Below are 26,711 nucleotides of genomic sequence, written 5' to 3' on the forward strand. Positions count from 1 at the left end.
GCTTTGAGTGCTAATTAACCCAAGCCTGCAAAAAATAACAGATTATTCTATTGCTAAGGAGAAAATCAGTGAACAAAATATTGAGCTAATTTTGAGCATTGGTGCTGTTCCTCAGCTACGCTCTGATGTTCTCCTGCTGGCTGCTGAGTCCCAAAGATCGTCCGCCCTTCGAGTCGCTTCGCTGCGAGTTGGAAAAAGCCCTCGACGACCTGCCCGACGCCCAGGACCCGGACGAGATTCTTTACGTCAACATGGAGGATTCCTCCATGGAACTGGGCGCGGTGGGCGGCTGCGACCCCCTCGGGGGCTCCTCCCACCTAGGCCTGAAGGGCCTGGAGGTGACCACGGCGGAGGTGCACCAACCCAACCGCTACGTGCTGTGTCCGCAGCACGACAGCGGTCGAGCCCCGGCCGACTCCCTGGAGAGTCTGGACGCTCCGTCGGTTTTCTCGGCCGCCACGCTGCCCCTGCGCTATTCGCAACATTCCGCGCTCGACATCAACGGCGCATCGACGCCGGAGGTCGCCCGGGCGGCCACGCCCGTTACGGAGCTGCTGGATGAGCGCGAGTTGACCCATAAGGTCGCCTGGCAGTGACCAGCGCAACTGGACTGAATCGGACCCACTCAAGTCAGGGAATGGAACCTCCTTATATTGTGTGCCTTTGCGAGTTTGCACACGCACGCATGCACGCTCAAGGCATTCCAGGATATACGCTAATGAAAAGAATGTATCACCAATTTTATTTATTTTTTTACCAAAACACCCAAAAAATTGGGCCAAATTGTAGTTGGTGTAATTCTGCTTCATGATTTTGGGGATTTTTTTTTTTTTTTTAAATATACACTTACCTGAAGACATTTCATGAATATACGCTAATCTTCAAAGTCTTCATTTTTATCCAAAATGCAACAAAAATTTATTAATTTACAAAATTTGCAAGGCATGCCGAGATGTCAAAAAGTCCCAAAATGTGGTAATAGTTTATCCATTTTCTGCGCACACAAAAACCTGAAGGCATTCCAAGATGGAATTGAAAATCCTGCATCACCAAATTTTGATCATTTAAAATTTTTACAAAAACAAGTTACGGAAGCGTATTGCATTCACAAAAAAAAACAAAAAAACAAAAAAAATACTGTTTTTCTGACGATTTTTTGGGCGAAGCTTTTTTTATTTATTTTTACTTTTTCCCTGTTTTATAAAATAATTATTTTTTCAGTTTTTCTGAATATTTTTTTGAAAATATTTTTCTTAATACCTTACACTAAAACTATACTGTGTGTTACTAATTACGGTACATGCCTTACCTCACCTGAGCCAGAAGGTACGTTGGAGGTATGCGGGAAAGTGTCTGCTTCTGCTATTAGCGAGTCTGCAACAAGTCACTTGGAGTTCAAAGGTTAAAAAAATAAAAAATACACAGAAAAACAGAAGCACCAGCTCTGCGTTTTTCTGAATATTTTTTTTTCTGTTTTTTGTAAAAAAAAATTATGACAGAAAAAAATATTCAGTAAAACAGAAAAAAATATTCAGAAAAACAAAATTTAAAAAAATTACTCAAAAAAACAAAGCTTCCCCTCAAAAAATTGTCATAAAAACAGGAGGTGAATGCAATATACTCTTATGTAAACAAGTCACTTTTTCTTTGCATTCATCCAAAATGAAAATAACAAAAGTTGTAGATAACATTTTCTTCCGTTTGCACATATATACAATATATACACAATTAATTGCCACAAATCTCAACTTTTTTGGCGGTACGCTCACAAAATGTGGTGATACATACTTTTCATTGGACCGTAATGAAATGAAGCAAATTGCATTTCCTCTAGTCCCGCTCCCATTATTCCCCTAAAAATGGCACATTTTGGTTGTGAAAGTTTGTCTCCAGACATGGACCCCCCCCCCCCCCCCAATGATGATCTCTTCCCAAACTGGGAAAAATGGCAAAATAACACTGCCAGGACTCCTTTCGGCCTTTGCTCCACCGAGGTACCAAAGAGTCCAAGGTCCGAATATTCCGAGGCGGACTTTAAAAACAAACAAAAAGCACATTGACTTTTATTTTATACGATGATTCTTTTTCTACTTTTTCAACTTTGCACTAATGTCTTTTTTTATATCATCGTGTACGGATACTTTTTTTTCCCTTTTTTTTTTTTGACTTTGTGAATCCATGTGATGGATGAGACCTTAATGTTGTTTTTTATTGACGTCAAAATTTATGTTACAAGTCGCTGAAAACACTTCACCAGCTGCCATCATCAACGCACTTACTGTATTTGACATGATATATGATGTATTGTAAATATTGTCCACCATATCCAGCTTAAGGTACTAGTATGCCCTTTGACCTCGCTAGTAAGACAATTCAACACACTAGTAGAACAACTTTCTTACAAAAAAAGTAGCTTATTACTAGTAGCTAGTAAGAGTTGTTGTACTAGTGCGCTGGAAATTGAGGCTTCCCATTATTGACTGAATTCCATTTAGTGGGAGCTCCCAACGTAGAATGTCAATTTTATGAAACGTTTTGCTTTTTCATATTTGTCCATTTTTGGAGGCCGCCATTTTGGCGTTGTAGCGCCCACCGCCGTTGACAGAAATTGCAGTCAAAGCGCCCTCGGGCTCGCATTGCGGACGTCACGGCTCACCTGTTTTCTGGCTTTGGTCACATGACATTGGCAATGCGAGCACAAAGCTCACTTTGATGTCAGTTTCAGTCGCCAGCAGAGGGCGATACAAGGAAAGGAAGGAAAACGATCGGATGAATCCGCTTCATTCTTATTCCACAGGCGAGATTTTAATCCGGATATTGCGAGTGCACATATTATTGCAAATAATTTTTTGGGCTTGAATTGCCCTTGAAAAATGGTACTCTGCATTGTTGCCTTTTTACAAGCGTGGTTTCATGTTGAATGTACAGCAAATATTCATCTTTCCATTATAAGCTGAATTCAGGAAGTGCCTTCACCGAGCCGAGTACGATGCGTCCCGTCCACACTTTGACTGAAAAAAATGACCTTTATTTCTCATGTTTTGATAAAGTATCTCCAGTATTTTGTACAAAGAAAACAATAAATCTTTTGTTTTGAAGTTGGTTGCCATGGCGATAGCGCACAAGTGCGATGCAGAGCGCACAGCGGGCGTGCTTTCAGAAGTGGATGTAGGAAATCTGCACGTCGCCCTTCACCTCCAGCTTGTCGATCTCGTTGACGGCGTGCGTGCGGTGAGCGAAATCGAACAGCGGCTGCCCGTTGATGAACACCTTGAAGCGGTCGCTCCCGCAGCGGATGGACATCTTGAAAAGAAAGTGGGAAAAGCAATTTTTGTTATGAAGAGAAGAAGAAAGACCATCTGAAAATGATTCCCAATTATTTCTAACGACTAGCTATGACTGGCAAACCCCCAATGGTCCCGGACCCTCATTTTGAATACTCACGTCAAAATACTGGCCCTCCTTGAAGGGGTTGGCGCCGAGCTGGCGTTCCTCTTGACCCCAGTGGCCGCCAATCATGCTGTTCCGCACCACCATGTCATCCTTCACGCGCGGGTTCAAGTGGAACGCGACGTCACCAGATCTGCTCGCCAGGAAGTTGATGCTGAACCTAAAACAAAAAAAACTTCCAATCAGGCCTATACTCCTTCTGTTCCGCCACTGCAATGGAAATCTGCATCCACCAGATGGCGCCAGATGGTGCCGATGTGACGTGTATGAATGGATAACATCTGCCATCTAGTGGAAGAGAATTTCATTGCTCTTCCTGTCATACTTATTTTTAAATGGTCAGTGGATGATTTCCGCACATCAAACGTACGTACCTGTTTGCCCGTTTGGGCACCATGCCTCGGATGACGACGGTCCTCTTGGGGAACATTCCTCCTGGGATCACGCCCATGAACGGGATCGGCTGCAGGTGCACAGTACGCATGACATCACATGAGGGACTGCAAGCAAACTGGCCAGACTAGCATTTGTTTGGATAAAAAAAATTCTAATTTTTCCTTAGCTGGAAGAATGTTTGTCTTAAAATACACACGTCAAGGTTGATTTTTAACTCATTCACTCCCAGCCATTTTGACTGAAGCAATCCCCTTCCCTCCCGGCTGTTTTACTGGATTTTGACTGATTTTGCACGGCCCACATCTATTGCTCTAAAAACATGAAACCTACCAAAAGAAAGATTATTCTCTTCTTTCATCAGATAAAAAAAGTGTATTTCTAATCTGTTTCTGTTTTGCAGCAATTAGCATTAGAATATAGCTAAGTTTCATCATTATTCACAAATCTATTTCAAAACAGTTTTGTTTCAACTTGGCCCTGGCTGATCTCTTTTGCTCTGCTGCCACCTGCTGGCCGTTTTTGTAATGACTACCATTTCTTCAACCGTTCTGTGCAGTTGAGAGGCTGCATCAAAGCCTTCTGTATGCTCTAACATAATAAAATATAAAAAAAACATAAATATGTCTTTTGGACACTTAAAACATTTAAAATAGAACGTATTTATACATTTTTGGTAGCGAGTTAACTGTAGCCCTGGGGGGAAAAAATCTCTAAAAATTGGTTAGTTAAAATCAATAAAACGGATGGATGATTCATTTGTGCTTCATTAAAAAAAAAAATCATCAATGTTAATGATTTATTTATGAACAATTGTACATATGCATTGTAACCCAAAAAAACTATTGTTTACAAATTATAAATATATTCATTTAAAATCACAATTTAAAAATTTGCTATAATTATTTTATTAAACTTAATGTTGCATCACTTTAGCCCATTTTGTGAAATATAATTATGTAATTAATTAACGTGTGAATGGAGTTATTCAAATGATCAAATTAAATGTTTGTAAAAAAAAACAAAAAAACAAGAAACAGCCATTTAAACAATCTAAAGAACTACTTCTTTTGTCCACAATGAGTACAGCACTTACGGGGTTGTAGATCGGCTGGCCGCCCATACTCTGCAGTAAAATTAACACAAGACATGAGATCAGGCATAATAACAAAACAAAAAAGTGACACGTGTACTTGTGTGTCCTCACCGGCAGGTTTGCTCCTGGGAACACACCCTGACCGAAAAATAAGAGACGGAATTCATTACGTGTACCTAATAAAGTGGCCAGAGCATGTATGTCCACATACACATGCGTGTCTTGGAATTATTGCACTCTGAAACTCACAATTCATTAGTGATGTCATTTTTTTTTTTGGGGGGGGGGGGGGGGTTAATAATAAAACAAACAGCCTAGTAAAGCAAATCTTACCCCTCCACAATCTCCTGGATATTCGCCCTATAGGAAAAAAGTGTCACATGACTCGATCAATCAATTTTCAAATGTTATATGAAGAATAAATGTAAGTCTCACAGGGCCTGCGCCGCATCCTGGCCTTCCTCCCGGGAAATCTTCCTGCTGCTGCTGCATGTGGCAAAAGTTGAAAAAATGACTTTGGAAGAATCATTTTTACAAAGCCACATATATGACATAAGGGAACAACCATTTTATTTGTGGTAATGCCACACAATATAGCTCTGTGGTCACAAAATGCTAATGCTGAATGTCAATATAAATCCTGGACAACCAGGTTGGGCAAATGGAGCGCACCTTCTTTAGAAACAAAAGGTAAGGGAGCTTCGGGTATTGCAGAGTCTAGCAAAGGTGCGCTCCATTTGCTTACCTGAATGTCCTTTTTTTTTTTTTTTTTGGAATGACATTAAAGCCACAATTGAGTATTTTGTGTGCACCTTAAATCTACATTGTACTCATAATTCCAAGTGTTTTCCCTGTGTTATGCTTCTGGGATCTGACATTTTTCTCCATATTGAATTGAAAGACAATACTCATGTCAAATAAAGAAAAGTAACGCACCCCCATGCAACTTCCTGGGTATCCTCCCTGCTGCTGCTGGAAGGATAGAAAAAAGCTTACATTTCAATACAAAATACAATGTTGCATCATATAAGAGGAAAAACAATATTAGTTAGAAACAAAAAAAAGTAATAATGGAGCCTGAAAATTGACTTACCCCGCCACCCATGCCGCCAGCCTAAAAAAAAACACCAGTCTGGTTAAACAGGCACTTTTTTGAAGTTCTGATTTTGAACGCCGCGCTGCTGCTTTTGAGGCTCACCATCTATCTTGGAAATACCATTGGCATCCATCTAAATAAAAGTGCTATCAAACTGTAATCTGCCGGTAATTCCGCCTAGCAACAAAACAGAACGTCATCTCACCCCAATGACGTTAATAGTCTGTATGGAAACGTCTCCCCCAATCTGCAAGCCGCACACTCTGGCCAAAGGGAGGCGATGCTTGACGGTGTGGAAGTCCTTCCCGTTGATTTTGAACTGCCGAGACGGTAAAAGTCAAAGGTCACGTTGAAGACGCGCCCCCGCCGACGCGTCGGCCGAAGTCGCTCAGACCTGGTAGCCCTCCGGGGAGCACACGATGACCATCTCGAAGGCCTTGCCCTTGCTGAAGGGCATGTCGCGGATCTTCTCCTCCGCATCCCAGGTGGCGTCGCGGCGGGTGTTGAAGACCACCTTGTCCCAGCCGTCGAAGCGCGGGTTGAAGTGGAGCGCGATGTCGCTGGACTCGGACTGTCCGCACAGCAGGTTGATGAAGAACCTGAAAGAGACGGAATAGCGTGAAATACGTAAATCCCAATTTGGTGTAATAGGTGACTGAATTTGTGAGGTAGTAAAAAAAAAAGGGGGGAGGGAGGGGGGAATCATCATATCTTTTAATATTCAAAATTATTTACAATTTTAAACTATAAAATGTGTTACATTTTGAAATATATTTTTTTTATTCTCTTTTTGCCGTGCTTCTCCTTCCACATTTCTCGACCAATTCTCACCATTCCAACTTTAATATATTCCCAAAATTCACACCAGGCGGGCTATTATTTCCTCATTCCGACATTTGAGTTTTTCCAAAATTCCCTATTCTTTCCTAATGACACATTCAACATAACAGATGCACATCATTTTGATTTCAAATTTCAAATGCTTAACTCATTCACCTCATCTTGGGAACGATTTTCAACATTTTCACAATTCCGACATGCCCCCCCAAAAAATCGACATTTTCACCTCCAAATGTGCACATTTTTCACCAATATCATGCAACATCATTTTATATCTTTCAATATCTTTCCACATCATTCCATATTTTTCCAACATCATGCCACATTTTTTACAATATTGCACATTCCACACCAATATAATTCTACATTATTACATATTCTAGCTCATATTTATCTAGTTTTAAATATAATTCCATATCAGTTAATACATTCCACATTATTCAACAAATAATTGCACATTTTCCCCAATGTCATTCAATTTCATTCCATAGCTTTCAATATCGTTCCATATCAATCCACCTGATTCGGTTTAGGTGAACGGTATGGGATTTTTTTCTAATAGGTTTTTGGTGAGCTAACAAATACACGCACGCACGCACGCACGCACGCATGCACGCACGCACGCACATACTCACCCACATACCCAAAAAAATAATAATAATTATATATATATATTTAAAAAAAATAAAAAATAAATAAAGAGCAATGATGATGACATTACCGAATGAACAATACTGAGCTCTTTAGAAAAGAAAAAAATAAAATTAAAAAAATAAAATTAAAAATAAAAACAAATAAAATAAAATCCACCTGATTCATTTTTTTACATTCAGCATTCACATGCAATTTCTCCCGAAATTACATTTTCTCGTAAGAATATGCAGCGGGCCGAAAATGACTTTTGGACACCCGTGCCATTAGTAAACAGTGAGGGTTGGGCCTCCCGGAAAACATCACCAAAGGTGTGGTTTGCTACGTTTGCTCTGCCTGCTAATGGACACGTTGAAAAGGGAGGGACATGTGATAAGAATTTTTTTTTTTAAATGCCACACCTAATCCAGGTGTGACAACCCATCAGGCTGGACTCACCTGGTGATTTTGTCCGGAACCGACCCCTGGATGTAGATGGACGCTCCCTCCCTCAGACCTCCGTAGATGGGCCCCAGATAAGGAATGGACTGTACACGATTTAAGCAAGAAATGAGCACGTTTTACAAATAACGTATTTTGTTCTAGAATGCAAAATGCCCAAACACCCGTCAAATGCCATCATTTTGATATAAAAAAATGAGAGCATCTTTCGAGAGGAGATAAACACTTGAGGTTGCACAAGTGTGCACACTCGCTTTTAACTCATTCGCTGCCATTGACGGCTAAAAACGTCAAAAATTCATTTGAACTATTTGTTTTCCTTTTTTGTTAACACGAGTATGAAAAGCTCTTCTTTTTTTTTTTTTAATGAATTTATGGCAGCGAATGAGTTCAACCTGGGCTGTAATAAGATTGAACCAATCATGTTCACATTTGTGACGCGAGGCAGAAAACCAAATCAGCAAAGTGCAAGGAGAAGAAGGACGAGGTATACTCACGGGGCCGTAAACGGGCTGGTAACCAGGAGGAGCGAGGAAGGACATGGCGGTGGTCGTTGCAAACAGGTGGGCAAGCAGGACGTCGCTGCCGGATGTTTTATAGCGAGCGGCCCGGCAGGGAGGGGTGGCGCGCGTGTACGCAAGGTATTTACTTTGGAGCAGGGCTGGCAAACATTCATTTTGCAAACGGACCGACGGGACGGCTCATTCGTAGATAAGAAAGAAATGTGGATATAAAATATGTATAATATTTATGTCATTATAAAAGTATTGATTAAAATGTATTTACATTTATGTAAAAATATTTCGAAATAGCTCAATGTGCAGCTAATTTATAGCAAAAAATGGTGAGAATTCCTGATTTAAAAATAAATATTTTTTTTCATGAGACAGAAACTCTTGATTTTCTTTCAAATTTAAGATTTTATTTGTTTAAGAGTAGAGATTAGTTGATTAATTAACCGATTTACTTTTTAGCCAGTTGTGTATTAATTAAAATATTTTTTTGTTTTACAGAATTCTGGATAATAATAAAAAAAAACAACTTAATTTTTGGTTATTTATTTATTTGTTATTTAATTTAATTTAAAGAATTAACTTTAAAAAAATAACCAATATACTCTTCAATAATCAACAAATTTATTAATTTAACTTTTGTATATTTATTTTTTAAAAAGTGTCCTGCAATGTTACGGTACTTGAATTAAATTAGCTACTTTTTTGTTGTTGCTGTTCTTTACAAAATGTGGACAACCCTCGAGCGGTGTCCATATTTTTATATCTCAACAAATTTCTGTAGCTCTGATGGATCTGGCTTGATGAAAATGTATTGATTATTCATTATTTTACACCGATAATGTATATATTCTATGAGCTGGAGTAAAGAACAGGTACGAGATGCTAATTAATCTTTGACCCGAACTAAATAGTATGTGTGTGTGTGTGTGGGGGGGGGGGGTGAACTATGAAGTGCTGTAAAAGAACATAATGCTTCTTTCAAGTGCAGGAATGTGGCCCACCCAAGATAAACACAAAAGCTCTTATCTTGCTATCGTGCACAGTTCCTTATTGGTGCACAAGTTTCGCACCGAAGCAGGATTTTATAAAGGACAATTTCCAGAAAGTCAAAGGTGGCAAAAAAATGTCTCTCTTATGACTATTGCATTTGCGGAATCCAAATGAAAGAGACTACTACTACTTCACGTGGTCAAAGTGGAGGTGCGCATGCAAATGAGGACACTTGCTCCCACGCTTGTTGAGCGAACCCGTTTATTGTGAGAGTTCAGTCAACGTGTCGGCTTCGAAGGCTGCCGAAATTGCTCTGTGGCAGCGTCTTCGCACCTGAGAGTCAGCACGCACTCGAAAGTCATCTTCCTCCACACGTCACGCACACGTCACACACATCACAGCTACCCGCTAACAACATGTGACATGTCGGAATCCTCCAAAGAAAAAGAAAAAAAATAGATGTTCATCTTGTATGTAAAATATGCTTCTTGTGTACATTCGCTCTCGCCCGCTCGCCGTTTAGCCGGCAAAGGCCGAAAAAACAGTCGTCGGCGTAGAAACAATAAATAAATCCATAAGACTTCAAAGTGTCTGTACAGCCGATTCATACTGAATGGCGTCGATTGCACATGGTGATGATATTCTGCTCATTCCTCCGTGAGCAATCTTCTCAAACTGGGGGTCCGCAAAATTGCAGTAAAATGATGCTGTGTCATAAAAAATAAAAAATAAATCATATAAACAAGCTTACTTAAACATATTTCTGCCTATCTTAGCTTTGGGCCAATTAAAAGCTATTCGAGGGGGATCGAGACCGAGTCGCGAGTAATTAACATCCTCCAAAGAGGTTTATTATCGTTTATGAATGCCACAAGATGGCGGCAAAGCGCATTTTTGCATTAGACAAAGCTGTGGCCTGACTAAATGAAGCTCCTCCCCTTAATTCAACATATGTGGTTGGCGCCGACATGCCACCAGATGGCGCCAGAGTAATATTTCATCTCACCCTTCAAACTGCTGCGTTAGAAATAACCCAATATGAGTGATTTTTAACCCATATTGGGGTATTTTTAAACTGCTTAGTTGTTTAAAACTGCTGGATTGTTTTTAACCTGTATTGGGTTATTTTTAAACTTTTAACTGCTTAAAATTGGTGGGTTGAAAATAACCCAATAAAGATTGTTGTTGTTTTTTAAACTTTTATTGAGTTTTTTTTTTAACTGCTTAAAAACATCTAAGGTTGGCCAAATTCTGAAAAAAAAGAAGAAAAGAAAAATACATAAAACAATGTGAAAATAATTCCACTCATCTTTTGACTTAGCGGGAATTTAACTTTCTAGTTAATTTTTTGAAAAATATTTACGAGGGAAAAATGACTAAATATAGCAAACAAATGCCTACATTGGCAACACTTTCCTTTGGTTGAGCTCCTTTCTACTAAACAGGTCGAAAACATTTAATTTTAAAATTAGTTGTATTTCATTGAGCCACTGAGAACGAGAGTGGGCCCAGTTCATTTTTTTTGTCATTTTGAAGGAAAAAGGCATCATTCAAATGAATAATGGTCCAAATCAAGGTTTACTTCCTATTGTGACAAACATCACCGAGATATAAATCCCCAGATTATATTGCAGCCATAAAACTTCAAGGGGAAACGTAATGCAATAATATATTCTATTTGCATCCACAATTAATAGTACATTTGTGCAAGAAAAATTACATGAAAGTGTCTTCGGGCTCGCATTGCGAACCACACGGGCTCAACGGTTTTGATGATGTTTGCAATGCGAGCTCAAGGGCACTTTACGTTTACTTTCCTTCCTTCACTCTCCTGCAAAATGAAAAAAAAAATGGCGTTACCCCATTTAGTTCTCAGTGGTTGAATTTGATGTTAGGATTCTAAGTGGGTTCTTTGAAAAAAAAAAATTTATGGAACACTGGGCCCCAAAATTTTGAGAAGCCCTGTTCTTAAGCATTCCCTCGATAAATAAAGCATCTTGGCTCTCATCTAAACAAAGAAAAAAAAGTAAAAAGCAGTGGCTTTGCTATAGGCACTAAAACACAGCGTCTCCACGCTCACATTTAGTCTGCTGGATGAACACGATGCGTTCAGGCACAGTTCGGAGTGTAGACGAGCCGTGATGCTGCTGACAACAATGTCCAGTGTGCGTGCACGCGCGTGTGTAGAAGCAAGGCAATCTACGGACATGGTGGTTTAAAAAAAAAAAAAAACTATTTCCCGTCACGTCATCGTTCGCTCGAATTGGATGCCGCCGTCAAAGTGTGCATAGCTTTGTTGATCGGTCTGCTCATCTCAATCCATCTCCGCGTTATCCCAGCTGATCCTCGTACTGCTTTCGGAAGCAGTCCCCGGCGGGGAAGAAGTCCCAGCAGCGCTCCTGGTACATCTTCCACACGTACGACTCCTGAGAAACAAAAAAATAAGAGGTGAAAATTGCACGGCGGTGAGTGTCGTGGAAGGTTGGAAATTGATGGAGTTGGCATGACGTCGTTGGCTGACCTGTCCCGTGTGCTCCGTTTCGTCCTTGTTGATGAGATACATGAGGAAGAACCTACAAAACGATCATTCAAATTAAAAAAAATTTTTATTTCACTCTTTAAAATAAAATAAATGAAAGGGAACAGAAGAAAGGTTTTTTTTTTTTTTTTAGCAACACAAAATGAATGATAGCGAACAGTCAAGACGCTTTCAATGTAACAATTCTATAAAATAATTCAACAGCATGTCCTTGCGCTATATATATATATTATTCCAGTAATTGTGCTTTTATACAGACTGAAAAGATTTTGTTTTACAATCCAGATTGTTCCACAAAGTGACACCTTGAGTTGAAATACATCGTGCTTTTTGTTTTGTTCTATATTTTGGTTTGGAGAAAAATTCTTTTAATTTGTACTCCCTTCCCCTTTTTTTTTATTTGACCGGCAACATTTCATGATGGGCTTTATACGTTAATTTAAGGCGGTTAAATTCCATCAATTCATTCAATTTTAAAGTTTTTAGTTGTATAAATAATGGATTAGTGCGGTTTCTGTATCCACAACCGACGACCCGAATAGCAATGAGGGAGAAACAGAGCATACGATAAATCTGAAATAAAATGCCGTACACAAGATTGCACATAAAAGAAACGAGATACATCAAAACTTCAATTTACATCATACATTAGAAGTGCAGTGAAATTAAATATGTTAAATTAAATTGAACAGACCATTAAATATGATACAAATATGTTTAATTAAATACGAAAAAAAATTACATCTCATTCACCCGCAGCCATTTTCTCTGAAGCAACCCCCCTTCGCTCCCGGCTGTTTGATTTTGACTGATTATGCAATGCCCACAAAATATTGTGTTCTATTGCTATAAAAACATGAAAGATTAGAGTCTCCTCTTTCATCAGGAAAAAAAATTATATTTGTATCTGATTTCGTTTTGCAGCAATTATCATTGGAAAACACTGACAAAAAGAGCTTGTTGCAACATGGGCCTGGTTGATCTCTTATACTCTGCTGCCACCTGCTGGCCGTTTTTTTGTAAAAACTACCATTGCTTTAAGCCACTTCATGTCAGAAGCTGCATCAAAGCCTTCTGTATGCTCAAGCATAAAAAAAAACATTAAAAAATTATAAATATGTTTTTGGGAGTGAAGGAAAAATTTGTAAAAAAAATATATTTATACATTTTTGGGTTTGAATGATTAAAAAACATTTTATTATACATGAATTCATTAAAAAAAAAATATTTAAAGTCCTAATACATACACTAATTGGGATTCAACCACACCTGCAAACAAAGACATGCCGTCAAACCTAAGCGACACTCACATGTAGTTGGCCAAGTTGTGTTCTTCTAAAGTGTGCGTCTCGAAGCCGTGCGGCGTCGTGTCAAAATAGTCGCTGCCGATTCCGCAGATGAAGCACTTTGTCTTTGGGACGAGAGACAAGACGCGGCGTCAAACGGAAGAACGTAGACAAGCGGAAGCAAGACGGGTCAACTCACCTCCATGTCCTCCCTGACTTGCTCCTGCTGGTCTCGCAACTCCCCGAAGGCATCAATGATCAAACCTGAACGAGCACACGTGCACAACAAAAGTCGCAACGCAGTCAAGCGTTGCGCTTCTCAAACCGGTGCCGGCGAGCAGTCGACTTCGTACCCTGAATAATAGCCAGCAGGATGACGATGACAAAGAAGAAGAAGGTGATGTCGAAGACCACTCGGTAGAGCTCGTACTCGTCCCCGGCCGGGTCCTCGATCTCGTCTCCGATGCCGCCGCCGGCCCGCACGCCGACGTACATGTGGAACAAATAGCACTGGGGAGGGAAAGAACCAGAAAATGTACAACACACAATAAAGTGCATCTTTGTTTGTCTATTTCTATTCCAACATTTAAATGCTCTTCTATTAGATGGCAGAATGAACTTTTGTACGCAACTCCCTGTTCAAGCACATTTGCGAGTACATCGAGATGGAACCATCGTCATCATTTCAGCACAAATCGATGACTAAATAAATAAACAAAAGTTGGCCGATGATGACGAAAAGATGGCCACCGACGTTTCGGGTGCGCCTGCTACGCACCGTCATCATGTCGTCGCACTTCATGTCGGGCTCGTCCTCGTCCTCGCTCTTGTTGTAGAACTTGCGGAAGAAGTTGAAGGCCACCACGGTGTAGAGGTACACCACCACGGCCAGCAGACCCACCGTCATCATCAGCTGTCGAGGACACAGGAAGTAAGAAGACGTCTTGCACTGGTTTGGGGTCTCGTTTTTTGGGTCTCTGCATTAGTTAGTCAGATTTCTTTGCATGGGATTATTATGCTTAAAAAATAAATTTAAAAAACTCGATTTTATGTTTCTAAAGCTAAATATATAGCAAAAATGTCCTATGTTTTCATCTTTGTCATATCATACATAAGCGTTTGGGTTAATGTTCATTTTTAATTATTTTTAAATTATTAAATTTTATGTCTGTATAGAAATTATACAATACTTTTTTTTTCTTACACCCACCAAATAAAAATAAATAAAAAATATATTAAAAATATACTAAAACTAATACTAAAACTAATACTAAAACTAATATTAAAACTAATAGTAAAGCTAATACTAAAACTAATACTAAAACTAATACTAAAACTAATAAAAACCAAACTAAAATAAAGCCTTTAAAAAATATAAATAAAAAAACTAACAAACCTGCTCTAAAAACGAATTAAAAAACTGAAAAACAAAATAAAAACGGATTAATACGAAAAATCCAGTATTTCTTCTGTCACCTGCTTTCCGTTGTGGGTGACCGAGGACAGGATGGTGCGCAGGGTTTTGACACCCATGGCGATGTCCAACAGGTGAGCGGCGAAGAAGAAGTTGTTGTAGTGGCCGAGCATAGACATGAGCATGTACCAGACCAGGTACAGGAAGGTCTGTGAGGAGAAGGAAGTAACACTTAATTTCAATTTTCAATTCAGACGCTTTGCTTTCCTGAACTCACATTGTCCGTGAACACAACGCCAAACTTCCAGATCTGGTACTTGATGTCGATAGATGTTATCCTGCAGAGAAGACGGTGTCGATTGTCAGTTAGGTCTTGTTAATGGGCAAATGTTGAATTGAGGCAACTGGATTTGTTTTATTACGCAGAAAAACAACAAGTTCAAATCCAAGTCAAATCTTTTTTTTCTCCTTTAGTTTTAGCCAGGCAGGTTCCAAAGTCTCAAATTGGCGACTCAAGTCAAATGACTCGTATGTGACTCGAGTCAGCCACCTTGGACGTCGAGAGTGCAAACATACCAGCTGAAGACCGAGTTGTCGGGCTCAGGCTTCTTATCGTGCGTCATGGCGCTGACGTCCAGGGAGGCCAAGTCCATGCCCAGCAGCTCGGCGATCCTCTCTCGTCCGTAGATGTCGCCATATTTATCCAACACCTATCAACCGTGCCCCCCCCCCCCCAAAAAAAAAAGTCCTTTCAGTGGCAGTTCTTTCAATGAAAACACTAAAAGGTTAAAAACTGAAGAACTCACTTTTCTTTTGACAAACTTGTCCCAGTAGTTGTTGGGGAAAGATCTGCAGAAAAAAACGAGTGATAGCAATTCATACTTTCACTCTTTTGCATGCAGCATTGTGAATACTGAAACGGTCAAAAACAAAGCGGGCCCACTTCTTCATGGGGCAAAATTGGATTTTGTGTTGGACGGCTGCAATCGTGGACATTACAGCATACTGTAGATTGTCATTAATTGTATCTAAGGTAGCACATCCATTAAGAGATGCTTTACAGTAATAAAAAGTGGGATACTGATATGATTTGGGCCGGCTAAAAGTAACAAAATAAACCTGCATACTATAAAAGTGTCTCCTAGAGTCATTGTTTTTGTTTATTAAATACTGTGACAACAATCTGCAACAATGTGTCGAACAAGACAACAATAATGACAAAAATAATTTCTTTTTTGCTCCCGTTTACAAGACAGGATAGATTTTACAGAATAACTTTACAAAAGAAAGAAAAATCTGCAAAAATCCAGTGCTTTTTTGTGTGTGTGTGTGTTTTTTTATATTAGAATATCATATGACTTATGTTGTTATGAGGTAATGTGAAAAAAAAATGCATATTTGCTATTACCCTCTGATTAAACCGGAATTTCAGATCAACAACAAACAAAACACTGATATATAACAATAACTTGTACAACAAAAATACAAAAACAATATCAAAATATCTGTACTTCATTAGTGATTCAGATGTACCTGAAACAAAGTAATATAAACGGTTTAAAAAAACAACAACTAAGTTTTGTAATAAGGTTATGTAAAAATGTGCAAAGGTTTAGTAAGAAAATTCCAAATAGACTCGGTTAATCCAAACATGAACTTTTTCATCTTTCTTGCTACTCCAGGCTTTTGACTGCTCTTGGGCCCCCCCTTGTGGCCGTGTGGCCCTGGTGAAACATGCGCTCTTACGGCGTGTTGAGCACCAGTCGGTCCCACTGGCCCTTGATGTCGTCGTCTTCCGGCTGCTCCGTCACATAGACGCCGTCAAACTCCAGCTTTCTGGCCAGCTCCTTCTCTCTCTTGAAGATAACCAGAGGAACCTGCAATGTGACACGAGACAAGAACAAAAAAAACAATGAGCAATTTCATGTTAAAAAAATTCATAAAAAAATCTAGTCAGTGTTTCTGACCTTGAGGCAGTTGTAGCCGATGATACACAGGAAGGAGATGATGGTGTGGACGATGCTGAGGAACGCCAACGCCGGCTCCATGTAACCAGTGCTCTCTTCCAGGAAGTAGTACAGAGGGCCCTCGTCTTCATCGTCCTCTCCTCCATCTTCGAATCCGGATCCTTCCTCGTCAGCGCCGGAACCTTCAAACAGTCCCGAGCCACCCTCGAACAGACCGGATCCTTCCAATTCCTCCTCGCCCGGCGGACTGTCGGACACCTGGAGGGGTTGGACACACGGGGATGCTGACCAACGTCCGTGGATATTTTAGTATGATTATTTGTATTTATTAATCAAATCAAATACGAAATACAAATGCCATTATCAAAGTTTCCCCCTCTCCTAAGTCAGTCATCTCAAAAGCAAACCTTGTAGAAGAGCAGGATGAAGTTGAGGGCAAAAGCGATGAAGAGGGCCAAGAAACGCAGGTTGTAGAAGTTTCTGGAGAGGTAGTTCTGCAGGGAAGTGTGAGGCGCAATTAATGAACCAGCAACACTTTTTTTTATTCAATGTCCAGTCATTGTGAAAGTGTTGTACACAAAAAGAATCACTGAAATCAATATGATAACAAATAAACCTTTAACTCATTGACTCCCAGTCATTTTCTCAGCTGTTTACTGGATTTTGACTGATTTTGCAAGGCCCAAAGAATATTGTGTTCTATGACTATAAAAACATGGAACCTGCCAAAAGAAAGATTAGAGTCTCTTCTTTCATCAGGAAAAAAAAAGTATATTTGTATCTGTTTTCGTTTTGCAGTAATTACTATTGGACTATAGCTAAGTTTCGTCATTATTCACCTTCCTGGTGAAAACACTGACAAAAAGAGCTTGTTGCAACATGGGCCTGGTTGATCTCTTATACTCTGCTGCCACCTGCTGGCCATTTTTTGCAATAACTACCATTGCTTTAGTTCACCTCTTTGTCAGAAGCTGCATCAAAATATTCTGCATAAAAAAACGTGTTTTTTGGGGTTTGAAATTTTAAAAAGGCAATAAAACCAAATGAATAATCGATCCTAAAAATAAATGTTCCTTGAACCCATTTTGAGAAGCGCAAATTGCTCACCATGAATTTAATTCTCTGGACCTCAAGCTCGTTCCACAGCTCAAAGCCTTCCTCTTCCGCTTTCTTCTCCTTCTTCACCTTTGTCGTCCCCGCCGGCTCCTCGGGCTCCTCAGGTTCTTCCTCCTTGACTTCAGGCTCGGGTTCGGCCTTCTCGGGCTTCTTCTCGTCACTCTCGGTGCTGCATACGTGACATGGGAAGTGTTTTAAACTCCGCTATGGACAAGGGATACTTGGCTCATTTAGCCAACAGTACGAAGATAATATTTGGTCTGTAATTATTGTGATCATTTCAATATTTTCATGAACAATTAATACCTTCAAAAAGTAATTTTGCAACTTGCTGTCGACTGAAGATGACATCAGCTGTGCTGAGGAAACAGGTAACGACCAATCATGGCTCAGTTTGCTGATCAAACCCAGAAAGCAGGTGAGCTGTGATTTGTCATTACGTATTTCTTCAGCACAGGTGATGTCATCTTCATTTGACAGCAAGTGGCAAAATATGTTTTTAAAGGTATTCATTGTACATGAAAAATAATGAAGTTATCAAATTAATTCTAGACAAAATATGAACCTTTTACTGCTGAAAGTATCCTTTTAACTGCAATGCATGAAATGAATGAGAATATGAATATTTCATGTAACTCATTCACTCCCAGCCATTTTCACTGAAAGCAACCCCCTTCGCTCCCGGCGGTTTTACTGGATTTGGACTGATTTTGCAAGGCCCACAGAATATTGTGTTCTATGACTATAAAAGAAAATATTGGAGTCTCTTCTTTCATCGGGTAAAAAAAGTATATTTTTGTTTCCGTCTAATTAGCATTAGAATATAGCTTTAGTTTTATCATAATTCACTAATCTGTTTGAAAATGTGGTGAAAACAGCTTCTTTGCAGCATGGCCCTGGTTGATCTCTTATACTCTGCTGCCAACTGCTGGCCGTTTTTGTAATAACTACCATTGCTTCAACCGTTCTCTTCAGTTCAGAGGCTGCATCAAAGCTAGCATAAAAAAAAACATTTAAAAAAAAGCATAAATACGTATTTGGGACACTGGTAATATTTAAAATAGAACAATTTGATACGTTTCTGTGAAATTAAAGTTAAAGACATGCCATCTAGTCACTCATAGAATTTAACAAAAATGTAAACAAAGATGGTAGACACACTTACTCTGCTTTCTCCATCTCTGGAGGGGCCTCTTCTTCAGTTTGAGCAATGACTCCTCCTCCTTCTCCTCCTCCTCCTCCTCCTCCTCCTCCTTCTCCTCCTCCTCCTCCTCCTTCTCCTCCTCCTCCTCCTCCTTCTCCTCCTCCTCCTCCCTCTTGCTGTTCTTCACCCTCTGCAGTCTGTGGCAATGAAGGCACAATTCACTGACAGACGCTATCTGAGGAAATACGCTATGAGTTGAGTTGTTACGTCTTCCTACCAGTTTCCTCTTGATCAGTGGCGTGCCCTCAGGAGTGGGCGGTTCTTCCGGCGTCGTCTCCCCAAAGTCTCCAAGTCCGCCAGGAGCGTTGAAACCAGGCAGGCGTCCCCCTTCCCGCTCCTCGCCGTCCTCCTCCTCCTCCTCACCTCCCCCCGCATCCAAGTCGGCCGCCCCGTCTGCATCTTGAACCTCTCTGGCTCCAGGCTCGGGTGGCAGGTCGCCGTGAACTTCGTCCTGCGTGGGGTCCGGCATGCTGGCGAGGATCTCGGTCACCGTCATCTTCTTGGCGCCCTCCACCAGGCCTCCGCCGAAGAGCGCTTTCCAAATGAGCGTGAAGAAGCCCTTGCAGATGCTGTAGACGAACATGAGGATGCCCATGAGGACCGTGTAGACGAAGGTGGCCAGGCCGATCACCATCTCCTTCACAGTCATCTTGCGCAGCTTGCGGTAGCGCCGGCGCATGTTCCGGAAGGTGAACATGTTGAAGAAGCTGACCATGCTGGCGATGAAGTCGGCAAAGGCCGAGGTGGACTCCGGGGGTATCGCTTCGCCGTTGCCATCCTCCCCTTCACCGGCGTCGCCCTCCTTGGCCACCTCCTCTTCCTCTTCCTCGCCGTCTTCCTCTTCGGCGCCGTCCCCCTCGGGCTCCGAGATGGAGGCGGCGATGTTCATTTCAAAGATGGTGTCCTCACAGAAGTTAACAAAGAGCTCCATCTTCTCGCTCTCGCCGCCCTCGTTGACCACGTCGAAGATGAACTGCCGCTTGGACTCGCGCACCTGCGGCATCTCCCACTGGTTGCGGTTGGCCTCGCTGATCTCAAAGTAGATGCGCTCGATCTTGCGGCTGGCGCCCATGATCTCGATGCGGCCCAGGAAGGGGCGGAAGTAGTTGAGCACGCTCTCGGCCTGCTCCAGGAAGTTCTGCAGGCGGGTGTCGTGCGGCACGTGCTCGGATAGGTTGGTGAGGAGGACGGCGATGTTGAAACCGATGTCCTTGGCCGGCTCTTGGAAGCGGTCGGCAAACTCCTCAAAGTTGATCATCTCGTTCTCGTCGGCCTCCGAGCAGGACAAGAGGAACTGGATTTCCGAAGGGGAGTACTGCTTCTGGCTGTCCATGGCTTTGGAGAAGTCCTTCTTGGAGATGAGCCCGCGGGGATCGCTGACGTAGTCGCGGAAAGCATCGGACGCCACGATGTCCTTCAGCTTGAGGAACATGTCAAAGAACTTGAGGATCATCTCCACATTGCTGGAGGACTCCACCAACATGTCCACCATCTGCTTGGCGATGGTGCCGTTCACAACATTGCCTGGAAGGTGAGATGAACGCAGTTTCATTCACTGTAGAGCTTTTCCACCGGAAACACATTTTGGTTTCTAGCTTTCTCCCTTCTTTAGTAATCAGCATGCACTGATTTCACCAGAAATATTGCTTTCTGACTAAAAAGCGGCTTTTTGGTCTGGTTTACAAACCTGACTTTCAAAGAAAGTCTATCCGAGACTCTTCAATGTAAAAAACAAACAAAAAACGTGACAAATATATACGTCAGTGGCAGTAAACGTTTGGATTCCATTTGACGAAACAAAACATCCACTTCAGTCAATAAGTTAACCAGAGGTGGCAAAACTCTTTTATTGATTGACGTCTCACCTTCCAGGAGAGACAGAAGCATGACCACCATGTCCTTCTGCAGATCCAACAGCTCCTTCAACAGCCCGATTTGACTCGAGTCCTAAAGAGAAGCCGAAACAGGGAAAAGAACAAACAGTAGAGAGAAAATATTCCTTTGAGATTCTCCATTTAAGAATAGACCAGGTCCTTTGAGAGGATTTGTTAATTCCACAATCAGTATTGAAGGTAAAGCATTGAGAGACGCTACCTCACAGGGGGCTCGACTCCAAAAATGATCCTGGGTTTGCAGTTATTAGGAAGAAGAAAACATTTTTAACACAGCAACGAGCACACATGAAAGTAAGTGGGACAGAAGGACAGACATTGGCAATTGGGACACCTCAGCCTCTCCGCTTTATCCTGAAACTGATCACAGCCTGGGAGCTAAGAAGACATATACAGCACATGGAAGCAGAAAGTGAACTTGAGCACTTGCTAAAAGCCTGCACCGGGTCATAAAAGGAAGCAAAAGGACAACGTAGAGACAAAAGCACTGAGACTCCTGATGAGATCAGTCTTATACAAAGACTTCTGGAGTGTCATGTGGGCATTTTTTTTATGTCATTCATGATGACGAAATTTTGCATTAAGAATAAAAAATGAACTTTTCCAAACTGTTCCCACATAGTTGAACTCCAGAGGTGTGACACATGAATAGCACGACTTGATTTGAGTTAGAATTAAGTAACGGTTTTAGGATTTGCCTGAATAAAACTGACTATGTTAGGATTAATGTACATAAATTGACCCCATATTTTCTCTTTCAAGCATGTATTCTGTGAAGAAAGTAAAAGGGAGTATGACTCATGCACCTTCATCTTCAAAAACAAGAACTGTGGCCTTATCGCAAAGATGACGACTGGAATATTTTGCTATTGAACTTTTGGAGCTTTGACTTTGAAACTTTCAGTGCTGAAGAAAAGGTTGATGTTGTGTGTACCCCTCCCCTTTAGAACAGCAATCGCTATGTAACTAGTGAATATCCGATAAAAAGACAGGGAACGGCAAAGTGTGTCTAGAGCGCGATAAGAGACTATAACTGCGCACATCTCTTTCCGTTCTCCTCGCAAGCAAAACTAATATAAACCTCTTTTCTTCCTTTCTGATTTGTTGTTTATTAAATGTTCTAGGTTGCCTGAACCTTGACACTTCATGGTAGAATAAACTAAGGTGAGCCCGCATCAGAGATTTAAGGTTACTTTGCAACACTTCCACGTTTACACAGTTTTTAAGTGAATAAGTATCCTCATGGGTTAGCGTGTTCTCATAATTCCAAAAATCGGAGTGGGCTTCTTTGAGTTGTTTGCACACTAAGAATCTATATAAAGTCTCTGGGTTCAATAGTCATATCAGATCACTACTCGTAATTGCCCGTGTCTGAGTCTTACTTCTTCCTGATGTTTTACATTTATGGCTGGAAGAATTTAATAAAACAAGACTAAAGCTATATGTTGTAATTATGAGCTTGAGAGAATTTCTCCGCTGATAGGAAAAAGTCCATAAAGGGAAGGGAAATGGATACATGTAAACACGGCAGAAGCGTAGTGTAACTGGTGTGGGATGAAATGTAGTAGCATTTAGTAGATGTTTCAAATGGGATGGCGTTGCTGGGGGTTGGACAAAAGAGTCTTACGCCATTTTGTTGTCCTGGATCAGGATGCATCTAGCAGGGATACAAAAAATGTGACCTATCAATTTTCACTACTTTGTAGTTAATACTCTTATCTGCCTCAAGATGAAATTCAATCACAGCCTTTAAGAAGCAAAATAAGTATGCATTGTACTAGTAACTAGTGGAAATGTATTTTTCTGAACTTTTTGAATCGAGCATTAGCAACGCAGCACATGTCAAAAACATTAGCGGCTCGTTAGAAGAGTTACAGACACACCAGTAAAAGCAAGCGCAAGACACCAGGAGACTCTTGGATTAGGTCAGATGCATTACTGTAAATCCGTCAACATTATCAGAAAATAGACAGTTGAAAACGTTTCAGGAAGTACTGCAGTCAATGATTACGTTCATTATTTCAGATTGTTTTGACCATCTTTACTGGATTTGACACCAACATCAACGTGATGGCAAGACGTTAAGTGCTTCACTAAATGGCAGTGAAAAGATCATCAAATTATACGTCTATTACTTGGGTTGTGCATTCATTAAAGTACATATGGAGGCCAATTAATGTCAATTTACTATTTTTTTTTAAATATTTCCTCGTCAATATGAGTTGCTGAAAAGGATGGAGGTTCCGTATGTGTGTTTTTCAGTATTTTGTCAACATCCAACGTGCCAGTAAAGCGGTCAAAACAACTTGGCAAAGGTGAGAAAAAGAAGAATAAAAACTAGTATTGAAAGGGATGGAGGGGCAAAAGTTAATTAAACCAGATTGTAATAATTCAAATTGATACATACTTTAGTCTGGAGGATAAGGGAGGGAATTGACAAATATTAGTCATTTCAAAAATCATTAATAATGTAATGCTGTGTACATTTTCGTGTGATGTGATTATATTTTACAAAGACAGTCAATGAAAGCTAACCAATAATTTTTTTTATTTTACTTAAGTTAATAGTTTAAATCAAAGACTGTATGATCTAAAACACGTTAAAATCATTTCAAACACTCTTGATGCATCAACATACTTCATTGATGCCAATTATTTTTTTTTTAAATTATTATTATTATCCAGGACTTTGGCCTCATCTTACAGCATTTTAGATGCTGAGAGAAATAATCCGTGTTGTAAGAATATATTCCCCCAAAAAATCGAAATAGCGCAAATATGTGAATTAACAAACCGTAAACGACAAATATGCAGTTCTTACCTGAGCTAGTTTCATCATCATGTGAGCAAAGACGTGCAGGAAGCCCACCACAGCGTCCCACAGCCGGCTGTGAGCCAACGACTGCTGGTTGCCCGTGCACGGACCCTGAAAGACAAGACAGGTTTTTAACTTTGACTTCCTATCACTACAGGGGGCAAAAAGTAGTCACAAACTGTACTTAAGTAGCAGGAAACACGCTTGTGTTTAAAAAAGAAAGTTTTTAAAAAAAAACAATAAATTGACAGAATTGTTTTCAAAAGTAAAAAGTCGTCAGAGAAAAAAAATACTCTAGTACAGACACCCAAAAAAAAAAAAAATCAACTTAACTAGCGTAACAAGGTATTTGTACTTTGTTACTTCCAACCACCGGCCAAAAGACACAGGAAGACGGTCAGAGTGTTTCCCCAGCATTTCGTACCTGGATGTACTCAGTCAAGCTGTTGAAGACCTGCTTGGCCACCGTCATGGCTTTGGAGAAGTTCCTCTTGCCGGGCTCGTCCATGATGTCCTTGCCCGAGTAGTACCAGTAGAAGTCACTGATGGATTCCTGCCCGACAACAATTTGTTCATTACATCAAAGGGGACTCAACCATATGCAGATTTAATACAAATAATAATTAAAATAAATAAATAAATAGATTTAAAAAAAACACTAGGATCACAAGAACCAAGCATTGACATTTAATTAAAATGTATACAATTTTTATTGTTGCTTGTGGAATAACTTCCAAGAAATAAAGTTAATGAAAAGCTTTTTTTTTTTTGTAAAACTTTATCCAGGGTGCTCACCTGTAGTCGCAGCAGGTAGTCCACCGTGCAAATGATGACGTTGATGGTGGTGGTGCTGCCGGTCTGGGTCCTCAGATAGTTCTGGAAGTCTAGTGGATTGACAGGAGATGCACACAAATGATTTGCATGTAATTCCGCACACGGGTGTCTTCACGTTCACTCACCGTTATTGTGGCCCTCGCAGAGAAGCTGCAGGAAGCGGAAGAGGTCGCACGTGAATTCGTCGTCCGCCATCACTTTCTCATCTAAACGGACAACGGATAACCTTTTAGCCATATTTTTAACTACTACATAAAGGATTAGAGAGTTAGAACTGCTATTTTTAACAACTTTTTGAAGCATTTGCGTTACTGAATCTCTCACATTTGAGAAAAAGAAGAAAAAAAATTCCATTTACGAAACACTGGACTGAAGACACACACAGCATTCATTGTACATGCGACACGACACATGACATATGAGGGCACGCTGTCATGCAGGACAGATCTACTCAACTCCGAAAAGCATCTGTAAAGTGATCAACGTGGTATTACAAGTCAGTTCACATGAACGGAGGGGCTGGCAAAAACGTACAATCAATCTGTGATGTCGACACAACGGGGCTAACTGCTCTAATTTATTCATTATATACGTCACCAGTTAATCGGCAATTGTGATTTTATCCTGCCAAGTACTGTAATCACCATCGGCCACAAAAAAAAACATAGCGTCAGACCCTAGTTCGAACTCTTACTGTTGCACTTTCCTAAAAAGAAGACAAACGTTTGATGTCAGACTTTCCTAAAAAGAAAAAATGTCAGCAGTCAACGTTTTCACTTTTTCACCAATTGACACAAAAGATACGCAGTTTTGTTTTTTTTGCATTGTGTGCCTCCACGGTACTCAATGTACACTGAATCGCGTTCTGAAAACCAAGGTGGTTCGAAACATTTCTCGGCCTGCCCCAAAGCCTGAGAAAAGTTACATCTGGAAAACAAGAATAGAAATCAATAATTCATGGAATAAATGGAATGGAATGAAACCACAGTAACTCCTTGTGAGATACAATAAACCCAAAATATTCTTTGCCCATTAATCACTGTTAAATGTTTCACATACAAAAAAATGTGCGTGGCCGTGGTCTGAGTTGCAGTAGATCCGCGATCAAACACTCAAGTCACTCCACAAGGAAACAGCCAGATGACGACGATGGCCAAAACGGAGATGATGAAGCAGAGCTCGTCAACGTTGACAAAAAATATAAATAAAAAATAAAAAATAAATAAAGTTTAGTTCTACTGGGGCTCTTGAGCGAGAGATGAGAAGCGGATTAATTTCTCACGGCAAGGCGGCTAAGCGACGTCCATTTACCACGTTCGAGCTTCTTATCTGACGGCAGCGGTGCGGGAGGGAGGAGGAGAAAAAAGACAAGAGATGCGGTGAGTGCACAAACCTCGGTGCAGTCAGTGGACGGAGGACATTTGTCGATACCATGAACATTTGCCAGCACAATACACGCATACTCACATACACGTAACACACGCAGATGCACATGAGAACACATTGACGTATGACTTTCTTACATATTTATGTTGGATTTTAATATCAAGTGAACCCCCACATTTTCACAGTTCAAGATTTGAAAATGTGCCTAATTTTGGGGTCACGGGGTCACCTATCCCCTATTATTTGCTTAAAAAAACGAATTCATTGAATTTGTGCCCAGGCAAAGAAATCTTGTTGCATCAGTGGCATTTTGGGGCCAAAGAATTATGGTGAAGTAAGTAATAGTCAGGCCATAGCCTTGTCTAATAGGGAAAAGTGCTTTGCCGCCATCTGGCATTCACAAACCATTTTAGATGGGCGGCAATTACTCGAGATTTTTTCAGACTCGGTTTCAGTTTCACGGGGGTTGACTTTAAACCTATTATTCATTCCTCTCTTAGCTTAGGGGTTTCTTAAAAATTCTGATATGATTGTGATCTGACATTTTTGCATTAATAAAGGTTTTCCTAGAACAAAAGTCAGATTTTTGGGGAGTGAATAAAGATGCCTTTTACCAGACAAGGTATAATTTGTCTGTTGAAATTCAACTATTTTCCCTTTAAAGAAACACTAAGGAACTTTCAGTTTATGTTGATTATGGCGGCGCCATATGGACAAAAGCGGTAATGTTATGCGTGAAGGAAGACCACATTTCCCATGAGGACCTTTTATCCGAATAGCTTCCCT

General features: G+C 40.5%; 3 protein-coding genes across 22 annotated transcripts in view; 1 reads left to right on the plus strand and 2 right to left on the minus strand.

Annotated features, from left to right (window-relative positions):
• The window catches only part of axl (AXL receptor tyrosine kinase), a 29,053-nt gene extending 25,955 nt beyond the window's left edge, over window positions 1–3,098 (plus strand). Inside the window, exon 20 of the mRNA XM_086080043.1 lies at window positions 116–3,098. Within this exon, the coding sequence (XP_085936169.1) occupies window positions 116–596 (481 nt within the window). The 3' untranslated portion in view covers window positions 597–3,098. The remainder of the gene's footprint in view (window positions 1–115) is intronic.
• LOC147171539 (galectin-4-like) lies at window positions 2,326–8,700 on the minus strand. 4 transcript variants are annotated; one of them, XM_086080042.1, is made up of 13 exons: window positions 8,465–8,700; window positions 7,965–8,053; window positions 6,430–6,634; window positions 6,241–6,354; window positions 6,033–6,053; window positions 5,876–5,908; window positions 5,375–5,422; window positions 5,273–5,299; window positions 5,051–5,077; window positions 4,940–4,969; window positions 3,825–3,913; window positions 3,445–3,610; window positions 2,326–3,303 (listed from the first exon to the last, which is right to left on the minus strand). In XM_086080042.1, the coding sequence occupies exons 1-13, from the start codon at window positions 8,507–8,509 to the stop codon at window positions 3,157–3,159; spliced, it is 1,041 nt and encodes a 346-aa protein (XP_085936168.1). In that variant the 5' UTR covers window positions 8,510–8,700; the 3' UTR covers window positions 2,326–3,156. The 4 variants fall into 4 exon arrangements, with proteins under 4 accessions (XP_085936168.1, XP_085936167.1, XP_085936166.1 ...); XM_086080041.1 differs by having other exon boundaries at window positions 5,876–5,911; window positions 8,465–8,699; XM_086080040.1 differs by having other exon boundaries at window positions 5,375–5,425; window positions 8,465–8,698.
• Window positions 8,701–9,716: 1,016 nt separating this feature from the next.
• The window catches only part of ryr1b (ryanodine receptor 1b (skeletal)), an 81,442-nt gene continuing 64,447 nt past the window's right edge, over window positions 9,717–26,711 (minus strand). For 5 of the 17 annotated variants that reach the window (XM_086080713.1, XM_086080716.1, XM_086080709.1 and 2 more), the window contains 24 exons: window positions 25,851–25,868; window positions 24,665–24,745; window positions 24,501–24,589; window positions 24,130–24,258; window positions 23,712–23,816; window positions 22,518–22,547; window positions 21,093–21,122; window positions 20,864–20,945; window positions 19,216–20,522; window positions 18,960–19,135; window positions 17,786–17,963; window positions 17,086–17,172; window positions 16,679–16,936; window positions 16,458–16,588; window positions 15,518–15,560; window positions 15,288–15,421; window positions 14,989–15,049; window positions 14,774–14,920; window positions 14,076–14,210; window positions 13,651–13,807; window positions 13,497–13,561; window positions 13,322–13,422; window positions 11,994–12,045; window positions 9,717–11,898 (listed from right to left, as the gene is read on the minus strand). In XM_086080713.1, coding sequence (XP_085936839.1) covers window positions 11,803–11,898; window positions 11,994–12,045; window positions 13,322–13,422; window positions 13,497–13,561; window positions 13,651–13,807; window positions 14,076–14,210; window positions 14,774–14,920; window positions 14,989–15,049; window positions 15,288–15,421; window positions 15,518–15,560; window positions 16,458–16,588; window positions 16,679–16,936; window positions 17,086–17,172; window positions 17,786–17,963; window positions 18,960–19,135; window positions 19,216–20,522; window positions 20,864–20,945; window positions 21,093–21,122; window positions 22,518–22,547; window positions 23,712–23,816; window positions 24,130–24,258; window positions 24,501–24,589; window positions 24,665–24,745; window positions 25,851–25,868 — 3,692 coding nt within the window. In that variant the 3' untranslated portion in view covers window positions 9,717–11,802. The remainder of the gene's footprint in view (window positions 11,899–11,993; window positions 12,046–13,321; window positions 13,423–13,496; window positions 13,562–13,650; window positions 13,808–14,075; window positions 14,211–14,773; window positions 14,921–14,988; window positions 15,050–15,287; window positions 15,422–15,517; window positions 15,561–16,457; window positions 16,589–16,678; window positions 16,937–17,085; window positions 17,173–17,785; window positions 17,964–18,959; window positions 19,136–19,215; window positions 20,523–20,863; window positions 20,946–21,092; window positions 21,123–22,517; window positions 22,548–23,711; window positions 23,817–24,129; window positions 24,259–24,500; window positions 24,590–24,664; window positions 24,746–25,850; window positions 25,869–26,711) is intronic. The other 12 variants (XM_086080726.1, XM_086080723.1, XM_086080724.1 and 9 more) reach the window with 6 other exon arrangements.

This window comes from Leptonotus elevatus, chromosome 7 (genome assembly GCF_054856555.1).
Source record: "Leptonotus elevatus isolate MCC_2025b chromosome 7, RoL_Lele_1.0, whole genome shotgun sequence".
Classification (NCBI taxonomy): Eukaryota; Metazoa; Chordata; class Actinopteri; order Syngnathiformes; family Syngnathidae; genus Leptonotus; species Leptonotus elevatus.

What these genes read in the sequence shown, in the direction of transcription:
- LOC147171539 (XM_086080039.1), bottom strand. Translation starts at nt 8,509, where the DNA reads ATGTCCTTCCTCGCTCCTCCTGGTTACCAGCCCGTTTACGGCCCC. An exon ending in GTTCCGGACAAAATCACCAG is followed by an intron (nt 6,635 to 7,964) that starts GTGAGTCCAGCC and finishes CGTCTCTTTCAG; the next exon opens with GTTCTTCATCAACCTGCTGT. An exon ending in GTGCCCAAACGGGCAAACAG is followed by an intron (nt 3,611 to 3,824) that starts GTACGTACGTTT and finishes TTTTTGTTTTAG; the next exon opens with GTTCAGCATCAACTTCCTGG.